Consider the following 12521-nt stretch of genomic DNA (forward strand, 5'->3'; position numbering starts at 1 on the left):
ATCAAATTAAGTTTGAATAAATATTTCAAAAAAAAAAAAAAAAAAAAAAAAAGTACAAAATATCTTCATGGAACATGATCCTTACTTAATATCCTAATAATTTTTGTCATGAAAGAAAATCTAATTATTTTGACCTAGTGTATTTTTTTGCTACTTAGACTGGTTTTGTGGTCCAGGGTCACATATATACACTTCACATTTTTTTTTAATGACCCTTAAAGACACTCATTAAAAGTATATAGACAGTAATGCTTGTAAAGTAAAATGAAATAAGAAAACAAAACATTTATTTAGGTTCATTGTACATCATGCATAGATATACAAACTTCAGGACTGGGTTTTTATCGTAATCTAAGAAATAAAGAAGGTCCTGCTTAAAAATGTTGCAGTTAAAACGTTCTCCAAACATTAAATAATAGGCAGACCAAATGAAAACGGCTATATAACCATTACTATGTTGTCCGACCTCCGAACAGGAACATAAAAATCAGCCTCTTGTAGGATGTTCTCGCTGCTTGCTCTCCAAACGAGCATTGAATCTTGAACATTCTCAGTATATAGTCAATAAACATCAACCAAACTTCATCTCCATCCTCCTGTAGATCCATCTCTTTTCATTGTCAGTCAGATTGTGTAACAAACAACTGTCCAATCCCAACAGATCCTTTGATTCATTCAATCCGTTTCCATAGCTCCACTGTGGGACTCTTTGGAGACCATTAATCTCATCAACTTCCCATGCAGTTTCTCAATCTTCTTTACATCTTGGGCCTGGTCAGTTTTGTACTGCAAACACTGAAAGAAAACAGTAAATATAACATGATCTACATAGAACCAAGAAAAAAAGCCCATTTAAAAACACAAAACTTACCACAGTATCATCTGTGACTTTCATGCAAAGGTTTCCATCACAGTGTCGATATTTCAAAACCACCCTGACCTGAATAATCAACATTAACAAAACAGTTAAAGTACATCAGTACGGTTCAGGCTTGAATACTACTTCATTTCTCTGCCTGACAGTTACGTTTAGAAGCATACAAGCACATATACATTATATAACATGTTTTACACACCGACGACATGGCGAATTTACTCTACAATACATTTTCATAACTTTGATAAGTTGCAGTTTGACTGTAAAATACATGAATATGAGCTGTGCTTGTAGCTAGTAGCATCAAACTAAAAGGGTTGTTTATCATTTACCTTCATCGGGTCCGTCAAATAAAGTTTTTCTGCAGCTCGAGCAAACTCTTCCCACGTCTGATAATAAGGCATGATGTAATAAACACTAAATATAGGGTATTTATTAAATATTTTAGCGGCGTAACAAAATACAGCTGTTTGAAGCAAACCCCAGGTGGCATAAAATATGGCCACCTTTAGTCGTGGAAAAACGCACTATGATTGGTCGGCAGCTGAACGCGCCAATAGAAAACGTGCACACTGAAGTGTACACACTACGTAGTGTACGTGTCGGATTTGTGGATCGTGATTGGTTCAAAAGGAACCAGTGTGAAATGGGTTGAAAAGAGGGCGGAACTTAGCTGCTGCGTTGTCACGTGGTTCTTGTTTCGTTTTGCAGCGCTGGCCAACGTAGGTCAATCATAGTTGATTGTGATGATTGTATTTAAAATTACTTTATAGTAATTGCTTAATCGGAGTTTAATACCTATGTTAGTTACATATCCATTAGGATAACTTTTTTTAATCATTTTTTTAAGATTACGCGTTCTAGCTACAACTGCTTCCAGTAAGACTCAAAACGTCCTGCGGATTTGAATGCAGCTCAGGAGATGATTTTCAGCGGCTTTTTAAGCCTCGGTGCGCTCCCTGCTGGTACACAACTTTGTGTCTCGTCCTATCCTGACGCCTGTTTCACACATACTCCGTATACAGTGCGTATAGTCCGTGTGCGTTGCGTATGCTCGTTTTGCTTTCACACAGGACGCGTTTGCAGTCCGTTCCTGATCCGCGGGTGTTTACCACAAACACACCATTTATCTGTTATTTTAATTTCAAATCCAAACGTGCTTTTTCAGCATTGGGATAGTCTTTTATCACAGTACACTAATACAATAATACTAGACATGTTCACGTTTAAACTCAACGTATTATAAACAATTCAATGCATTTGACTTCTAGATTTGGATATTAAGTTGCTCAAGCAAGGAGAGAGGGCTGGCTCAAACTGCGGCATCGGCATCTCTCAGCGGCACTTCCGGCGGCATCTCGAGATGCCGCTGTTTTTCTCCGGCAGGTGCCGCTACAGCGGCATCTCCAGATGCCAGAGCGGCATCGGCATCTCGCAGCGGCATCTAGCAGCGGCATCGGCATCTCACAGCGGCATCTTGCAGCGGCATCTCACGCCGGCATGTCCAGCAGGCGTACTTTCTTCTTATTAAAAAAAAATAAAAATTCAACAAAATAACATAATATACCACAGGACTGTTATTTCTTAAGTATTTATCATATAATGTGTTTATACTGATGCTGGAGCAGAGCGTGTGTGTGTGTGTGTGTGTGTGTGTGTGTGTGTGTGTGTGTGTGTGTGTGTGTGTGTGTGTGTGTGTGTGTGTGTGTGTGTGTGCGTGCGTGCGTACGTGCGTGTGTGTGTGTGTGTGTGTGTGTGTGTGTGTGTGTGGGCTATATCTCCAGCAATAAGTATGTGTCAATATCACAGTTATGTTTCAGTACAACGAAGTTAGTAGATCACATTCCTTAATAAAATATATGATTTGTATTACATACAATGGCAAGCCGTTTTGAAATTTAATCAAAAATTCGTGCTAGTATCTATTTAATATGCATTACTATCTAATTAATTAGTACTAGTAGCCTATCTATTTAATAAGTACTAGTATATAATTAATAGTGTATCTAATTAATAAGTACTAGTATCTAATTAATAAGTACTAGTATCTAATTAATAAGTACTAGTATCTATTTATAAGTACCAGTATCTATTTAATAAGTACTAGTATCTAATTAAAAAGTACTAGTATCTATTTATAAGTACCAGTATCTATTTAATAAGTACTAGTATATATTAAATAGATACTAGTATATAAAGAATAAGTACTAGTATCTAATTAATAAGTACTAGTAACATGAAAATAGATACTAGTACAGGTAACTCTGTACAAACAAAATGTATGACAAAAACTTACAAATGACAGTCCTGTGTTATATTATGCTTTTTTATGGCAAGTCATTTTAGCCTAAAATATACTATGCGTTACTCGTCCTAATTGCATTTTTACTAGTAACAATTCAATTAGAGAACTCTATAATTAAATTTTTACTAGTACCAATGGCAATGAGAGATCTCTCTAATTAAATTCCTACTTGTAACAATTATAATTAGAGAGCTCTCTAATTCAATTACAGTTTTTTTACAATCGTTTTTGCACTAATAACAGAACCGTAATGTCATTTTTCAAAACTCTAGACACATAATACACTACCAATGATCAAAATGCACATTTGTCAAACCACTTAACACATTTTTCAAATGCTTGGATACAATACACATAAGCCAAAGATAATTTGTTTATTGAACTTAAATCACCTTTTCAAAATGACACAACTTAACATCAAAGTATTAATATTTCAAAATGCAACTCACATTACATCTGAGATGAGTGTGCATTCATTTTATTACAAAGATTAAACTATCAGTTGATACATCTGCTTAAAATGATAAGTAACTGTTGCATTATTACCCTTGAAGCATAGCTTTTATGGAAAATAGTGCATGTTTCAGGATAGATCATTTGACACCAGTTACCACAGAATATGACCCAGATGGACTACACTACACTCTCAGAAAAAAAAGGAACAAAACTATACCTTTTAGGGTTACAGTAGCTGTCACTGGGGTGTTACCAAGGGTACAATAAGGACCCATTGTGTACCTTTAAAGGTACCTTTATATGTTTTGTTGCCCAGGAACAAAATTGTACCTCTGCAGTACCTTTTTTTTTTAACTGTGTATCTATGGATGTCATATTTCATTCTTTATCAGATAGTTTCTATGGCCCCATGTACCTCTTTTACAGAACACATTTTCATATTCAACATTACTGAATGCAAGATGTCATTTTATTGTTATTGCTATTGGGCTTTTAATGAGTTAATGGCTACCCTGGTGAAAAAAAAGAATGTATCAAGAATGTTGGTACACAAACTAACCCTGCTGAAAAAAAAAAACATCTAAAACCAGCCTAGACTGTTTGGCTGTTTTTGCCAGCCTGGTTTTAGCTGGTCATAGCTGGTCAGTGGCCACTTTTCTGTCTGGTCAGGCTGGGAAACCACCAACTAAAACCAGCCTGACCAGTCTGGAAACCAGTTAAACCATCTACTTCCAGCTTAAACCAGGCCTAGGCTGGTTTTAGCAGTTTTTCTTCAGCAGGGTACAGTATACTGTAAACTGTATACTGTACCCTGCTAAAAAAAAAAAAAAAAAAAAAAAACAGCAAAAACTTTGATTCCAAATTTTTCCTTTAGAAAACCTATGCTGAGATTTATTTTATCAGTAAATTCCACATTACAGTATTTCAATGATACCACTGTGTCTGTACTGTTCTCATTCTACAGTAAAAAAAAAGAAAAAAAAAAAAGAAACCTGTATCACATATTTTGTACAACTATATTTAATGTTTGTACTAGCAAAAACACATTGAAACTATGGGTAACTTGTGTATGGGTGATCTAAAGTAATGTTCCTATGATATTTCATTATAAATTAGTTTTTTGAAACAATGCTTCTGCTAATGCAAGGCTTCTTTAAAGATATGAATGCAATATGCAAAGTTTTGAACACTGGAGAGCCTGTGTTACAAATAATGACTGTTTTGAGTTTTGTATCTAGAGTTTTGAAAAATTACATTACAGTTCTGTTATTAGTGCAAAAACGATTGTAAAAAACTGTATTACTAACAATTCCAATTACAGAGCTCTCTAATTCAATTCGTACTAGTAACAATTCCAGTTAGGGAGCTCTACAAATTAATTTCTACTATGTCTCCATTGTATTCCATTCATTTTTAATTACAGAGCTATACAACTGAATTCTTACTAGTACGAATTACAATTAGAGAGCTCTACAACTGAATTCTTACTAGTAACAATTACAATTAGAGAGCTCTCTAAATCAATTTTTACTAGTAATAATTCCAATTGCAGAGCTCTCTAATTCAGTTTTTACTAGTTACAATTCCAATTTGAGAGCTCTCTAATTTAATTATTACTTGTAAAAATGCAGTTACACTATGGCAAGCCGTTTTGACTTTTATTCCATCTCAGGATATGACGACTTGATATCAACAATTCAGTTTTCACTAGTGAAAATGTTCATTCTTGATATCAGCAATTTCATTTCCACTAGTAAAAATGCTAATTTTTGATATCAATAATATATTTTCACTAGTAACAATGTTAATTCTTGATATCAACAATTATATTTTCACTAGTTAAAATGGTAATTGTTGATATCAAGAATTGTATTTTCACTAGTTAAAATGGTAATTGTTGATATCAAGAATTGTATTTTCACTAGTGAAATGTCTCCATAGACTGCCATTCAAAATCAATTGTTGATATCAACAATTCAGTTTTCACTAGTGAAAATGTTCATTCTTGATATCAGCAATTAGATTTCCACTAGTGACAATTGCTATTTTTGATATCAACAATTCAATTTTTACTAGTAAAAATGCACATTCTTGATATCAACAATTCATTTTTACTAGTTGAAATGTTAATTGTTGATATCAAGAATGTAATTGTTGATATCAAGAACTACAATTATTGATATCAACAATTACATTCTTGATATCAACAATCTAATTGTTGATATCAAAAATTACGATCCTAATTGTTGATATCAACAATTGCATTTCTGATATCAAGAATGTAATTGCTGATATCAAGAATAAAATTGTTGATATCAAGAATTAACATTTCAACTAGTAAAAATGAATTGTTGATATCAAGAATTAGATTGTTGATATCAACAATTAACATTTCAACTAGTAAAAATGAATTGTTGATATCAAGAATGTAATTCTTGATATGTGCGTTTAGAATTGTAACTAGTAAGAAATACATTTTTGATATCTGCAATAGTTTTTAACATTTAAACATATGTATTGTTGATATCAAGAATGTAATTGATGATATCAAGAATTAAATTGTTGATATCAGCAATTCATTTTTACTAGTTGAAATGTTAATTGATGATATCAACAATTTAATTCTTGATATCATCAATTGAATTCTTGATATCACAAATATAATTGTTGATATCAACAATTACATTCTTGATATCAAGAACTCAATTGTTGATATCAAGAACTAGATTCTTGATATCAACAATTCCTTTTTGGATATGTGCATAGTAATGAGGTCCTTTTTGGATATGTGCATAATTAAGAAGACAGAATTACGAGGACACCTGCAGGACAATCGACAGATCACACATTTAACTTTATTCAAGTTCAACGTGATTATAATTAAAGCTTCGATTGTACTTTAATGTACTATTTATTACTCGTGTTTTTATTTATAATATAAATTAATATTTTAAAATGGCAGCAAAACTAAATAAATGAATGAACAGGGCGAGGGTTACCCCCTCTGGTATATGCATCCCTGCCTCGATCTGCTGAATTATTTTTATTCCCGGTAGGGATAAAATGATTCGCTAAACGCGCTTTGAAGTCTCGTTTTGAATCAAACATTTCGCGATACGTCATCCACTTGGAGCGCTTCGAATCATTTTGCTATGCAATGGACTAAAAAGACGGACTTATCATGTGCGTTGTTAACAGATCACATTAACAGTAGGTTAGACTATAACCTTATACCTGGAAAAAAAAATGTTTTCAAAAGTAACTTGATGATATATATATATATATATATATATATATATATATATATATATATATATATATATATATATACAGTCAGGTCCATATACTGTGTATTTGGACATTGACACCATTTTTATTCATTTAGCTGTTGACCAAAACATATTCAAGTCACAGTTATACAATGAATATGCACACTCTGAGCTTTAATTTTTAGGGCAGTCTCATCAAATTGGAAGAAAGGTTAAGGAATTACAGCTCTTTAATATGTACCTCCCCCTTTTTCAAGGGACCATAAGTAATTGGACAGTTGACTCAAAAGCTGTTTCATGGACAGTAGTAGGCTATTCCTTCATTCCTTCAGCTGTTGCACTGAACCCACATCATGCAGTCAAAGGAGCTCTGCATGCAAGTAAAAGGCTTCAAAAAACAAAAGAAATGCATCAGACATTAGGAGTGGCCAAATCAACAGTTTGGTGAATTCTGAGAAGAAAAAGAACACACTGGTGAGCTCAGCAACATAAAAAGGCCTGGATGTTCACAAAAGACGAAAGTATGGGTGATCCTTTCCATGGTAATAAAACATTTTACAACATCCAGCCAAGTGAAGAACACTCTCCAGGAGGTAGGCTATCACTGTCAAATTCTACAATCAAGAGAAGACTTCACCAAGAGCACTTCTGGAAAAGCATTTTTTGGACTGCTGAAATTAAAATCAACTAGTACCAGAATGATGGGAAGAAAAAAGTAAGGAGAAGGCTTGGAACAGCTCATGATCCAAAGCCTACAACATCGTCATCTGTGAACATGGTGGAGCAGTGTAATGGCATGAGCATGGCTTCCAGTGGCACTGGGTTACCGGTGTTTAGTGATGATGTGACAGAAGACAGAAGCAGCCGGAAGAATTCTGAAGTGTATAGGGATATACTGTCTGCCCAGATTCAGTTAAATGGAGCAAAGTTGTTTGGGCGGCTCTTCATAGTACAAATGGACGATGACCTAAAACATACAGCCAAAGCAACCCAGGAGTTTTTAAAGGTAAAAAAGTGGAATATTCTGCAATGACCAAGTCAATCTTCTGATTTCAAATTGATTGAGCATGCTTTTCACTTGCTGAAGACAAAACTAAAGGCAGAAAGACCCACAAACCAACAACAACTGAAGTCAGCTGCAGTAAAGGCCTGGCAAAGCACCACAAAGGAGGAAACCCAGTCTATGGTGATGTCCATGAGTTCCAGACTTAAGACAGTCATTGCCTGCAAAGGATTCTCAACAAAATATTAAAAATGAACATTTTATTTATGATTATATTTATTTGTCCAGTTACTTTTGAGCCCCTGAAAATGGGGGGGGGGGGGGGGGTCTGTGTATAAACATGGTTGTAATTCCTTAGCATTTTGTGTTATATTTTTGTTCAACCCCTTGCATTAAAGCTTAAAGTCTGCACTTCAATTTAATCTTGATTGTACCATTTTAAAACTATTGTGGCATACAGAGCCGAAATTATGAACTGTGTCAGTGTCTGTATATATGTCTGTATATATGTAAATATATATTTAAAAAAAATATAACTTGCAACATAGCCTACTAAAGGAACATTATGTTTGAGAGATAACATGTCAATTTAATTATGCGCTTCAACGGTGCTTTTTGCCAAACTAAACATCAGTTGGCCTGCCGAACAATATCATGAGCCGCAGAAACGCAAACTTGATGAACGCTTTCTGCGGACCAAGCCATCACCTCCAAGATGGAGCCTTCCATTTTTCCCCTACCTCCATTCATAGCTATCGAGGTCGTGGGGAAAATCATTTTCAGCCCACCTGTTCATCCTCTCTTCCGACTACTACGGTAATGTTGGAGGGTTGGACGAGCGTGGCTACAAGACAATGCTGCGGGTTGAACAGATACTAGCCAGTTATCTGTCACCCGGCCTGGCATCGTCTCTGAAGGCTCCGTCCTTGCCCTCCAAGCCTCTCTAAACAACTTCCGGCTTGTTGGGCAAGGGGTACACGGCTGCAGGTCAGGCCGGTGCTTGCTTACATACCATGTCCATCTTGCAAGCTTACCAGGCCGACCTGCTTATTAGATTAGATGGAATTAGATGACGGTGAGGAGGTTAACATCTTGGAGCTGCACCGCACCGGAGACCTGGCTCTCCGCACCACCAAGGAGACCGCCCGCACTGTTGGGCAGTCTATGGCAGCCCTTGTGGCGGCGGAGAGACATCTGTGGATGACCCTGTCCGATATGAAAGAAAAGGACAGGGTCCTCCTCCTGGATGCCCCGCTTCAGCCTTCCGGTCTGTTTGGTGACTCTGTCGATTCTGTCGTTAACAGATACAAGGAGGCTCGTAAACAAGCGGCGGCGTTCCTGCGACACCTTCCTCGCCGCGTCTATTCCACCGGGGCTGCTGGACGGGAGCAGGCCCAGCCATGTACCAGCTCCTCATACCGGGAGGCGCAAAAGAGGAGTGTCCCATACCCCTCCGGAAAGACCTAGGAGGGCGGGATCAGCAACGCTCCAAGCCGGGGGCTTCAAAGACGAGGCCCGACCTGTGGGTCGTCCTCCAGTCTAAGAGGTCCTCGGCTAAACGGCCCTGACAATTTTGGCTCAGGGCCAATGAGGGCAGCCCCTCTCGGGGAGGAATGGGGTTCACCACAGTACATGGTGCTCGCCCCTCCTCGGGGCCCTCAGGAGATCTGTCAGCTAACCCTGCCAGTGTTACAGGGCGCGGCAATCTCCCGCGAGCCTTTCTCTCTGGTTTCTCTGGCCGACATCGTAGCGGAACCAGGGGGTTCGCCACCCCTATGGGGGTCCCTAGAGCAATTGATTTAGGTGTCTCCTGCCAGCCAGCTGTTACAGGTCGCCGAATCAATACCTCAAATGATAGCAGAAACCAGTCTCGAGAGGCTGGTTCCCTTAGTAGACTTTCTGGCAGCGTGGAAACTACTGCCGAATGTATCTACATGGGTCCTGCGTACTATAGAGAAAGGTTATTATATGCAGTTCGGCGCTCCGCCGCCACCTTTCAACGGGGTGTTTCCTACTCTTGTGAGCCCCAAACAGGGTCTGATACTGGAACAAGAAGTAAATTCTCTTCTGAAGAAGGAGGCCATCAAGGTGGTCCCTCTTCAAGAAAGAGAGTCCGGATTCAACAGCTGGTACTTCATTGTTCCCAAGAAGGATGGAGGGCTGCAGCCCATTCTAGATCTCAGACGGTTGAATCGCTCAGTCAGAAAACTGAAGTTCAGAATGTTAACTGTCAGCCAGGTCGTGTCTCAAATCAGGTCCGAGGACTGGTTTGTCATGATAGATCTAAAAGACGCTTATTTTCACATCTCCATCCTCCCTCAACACAGGAAGTTTCTGAGGTTCGCTTTCAGGGGCGAAGCTTACCAATACAGAGTTCTTCCTTTTGGACTAGCACTCTCACCCCGGATGTTTACAAAGTGTGTAGATGCTGCTCTGGCTCCTCTGCGACTCCAGGGCATCTGCATACTCAGTTATATAGATGACTGGCTGATTTTAGCCAGCACAGAACAGTTAGCGGCTCAACATCGAGATGTTGTTCTCGCTCACATGAAAGAGCTGGGGTTGAGACTCAACACCAAGAAAAGTGTGCTTTCTCCATTACAGAGGACCACTTATCTAGGTGTTGTATGGGATTCGACCTCGATGCAGGCACGGATGTCACCTGCTAGGATCGAGTCGATCCTCGTGATACCTTTTGGTCTGCTGCACATGAGGCCGCTACAGTGGTGGCTCAAAACCAAGGGGTTTTCCCCGAGGGGGAACCCATTCTGCACGATCAAGGTCACGCGGTGATGCATACGTGCCTTAGACATGTGGAAGAAATCTTGGTTTCTGTCTCAGGGCCCAGTATTGGGAGCTCATTGTCGCCGCATCACGCTAGCGACAGATGCGTCCCTCACCGGATGGGGAGCGGTCATGAGTGGCCGCTCGGCCCGCGGTCTGTGGAGCAATCACCATCTCTCATGGCACATAAACTGTCTAGAGATGTTGGCCGTATTTCAGGCCCTGAAGCACTTCCTCCCGGACCTAAGAAATCGTCATGTGCTGGTCCGCACCGACAGCACTGCGGTAGTTTACTATATCAATCATCAGGGGGGCCTGCGTTCACGCCCCTTGTACAAGCTGTTGTACCAGGCTGAGGCTAGGTCTGTACGCTTTTCCCCCGATCGCTCTACTCCCGGGAGTTCTGGAAAGAGTACGCCGGTACGGGGGCCGTCTTCTACTAGTAGCCCCGTACTGGCCAGCCCTATGGTTTTCGGACATAATTGCCCTCCTCGACGGCTCTCCATGGGAGATTCCCGTCAGGAGGGACCTCCTCTCCTAGGCTATGTGGAAGTTATGGGTGTGGCTGAGGGGGCACAACTCCTAGACTTCGGTCTCTCAACTGAGGTTGTTGAGATCATTCTTCAATTCAGAGCTCCCTCTACAAGGAAACTATATGGCCTTAAGTGGAACTTGTTTACTTCCTGGTGTAGAGAATCCTAATTAAACCCAGTTCACTGCCCGATTGGTACAGTACTGGAGTTCCTGCAATCTCGCAGGGCTAGCCCACTCCACCTTGAAGGTCTATGTGGCGGCTTTATCGGCCTACCACGCCCCTCTTGGTGGCCTGTCAGTGGGTAAGAACCCCTTGGTCATACGTTTCCTTCGCGGTGCACTCAGCTGAGGCCTCGAGTTAAACTGAGAGTCCCTCCATGGGATCTCGCTGTGGTGCTCGAACCCCGCCTGTGACGTCGATCCCGTCATCTGATTGGTTGCAGACTACGTTCAGAGCGTGGTTCGCCAATGGCATTCCCCATAGCGTTCAACGCAGCACCTCGTTCCCTCAGGGAACCAGGGTTACATACGTAACCTGAGACGTTTATCGGGTGAGTACTATTAAAGGTGCGTTCACGCCATATCGCAATTCCCGTAATTACGAGATTCCAGCTTATAAAAAGCGTTCACATCCTTGTAGAACTTGTTATTACAACTTGTGAACTGGGAGTCCTCTGAGAGCTACGACTTCTACCACATGACCGCTGTACCACGTACTGACCAACGTAAGCTCTGTTTAGGCATTGATAGTGTCGCCATAAAAAAAGCATAATTCTGAGTCCGAGGACGTGAACAGCTCCGAGTACATCACGTGTTGTCATCTCGAAATTTTGGTAATTAAGGCAGCATATGTAACATAATAGAGTGACCTGAAAAGCTAATATTTTAACTTTGACTAACTAAACTTTATTTCATAGGAATCAACCTCTTCGGTCAGCCCAACTGCATCGAGTAAGTCCACCAGTTATCTATTTCAGAATAGAAACTGTTCTGCTTGTTATGACAGCACGCATGCATTTCGTCTGCAACACTGACTTTTATTCCAAGCATAAGAGACAGGGGAGTGTTTTGTTTAAATGTCAAAAAGTTATTAAATATTATATTATTCCTTTATTTAACCAGGAAAATATCCAATTAAGATACAACTTCTCTTCATCCAAATTGTCTTTTGGAAAGTTTCAAGTAAAGCATGTGGCCCATTCTGTTGGGTCCAGCGTTCTCGTGGTAAACTGTTTATTATTTAAAAAAATAGACATAACTTTTTCAAAATTCATGTTCTCTGTGTGCAGTTTA

The 12521-nt window shown here is 39.4% G+C and overlaps 1 protein-coding gene across 1 annotated transcript; it reads right to left on the reverse strand.

Moving 5' to 3' along the window:
- Positions 1–265: 265 nt before the first annotated feature.
- LOC141341155 (signal recognition particle 9 kDa protein-like) lies at positions 266–1347 on the reverse strand. The gene is made up of 3 exons (XM_073846294.1): positions 1210–1347; positions 872–940; positions 266–795 (listed from the first exon to the last, which is right to left on the reverse strand). Exons 1-3 carry the CDS (start codon positions 1279–1281, stop codon positions 676–678), a joined length of 261 nt encoding a protein of 86 aa, XP_073702395.1. The 5' UTR covers positions 1282–1347; the 3' UTR covers positions 266–675.
- Between the last annotated feature and the right edge of the window lie 11174 nt (positions 1348–12521).

The sequence above is a fragment of the Garra rufa genome, chromosome 8, assembly GCF_049309525.1.
Source record: "Garra rufa chromosome 8, GarRuf1.0, whole genome shotgun sequence".
Classification (NCBI taxonomy): Eukaryota; Metazoa; Chordata; class Actinopteri; order Cypriniformes; family Cyprinidae; genus Garra; species Garra rufa.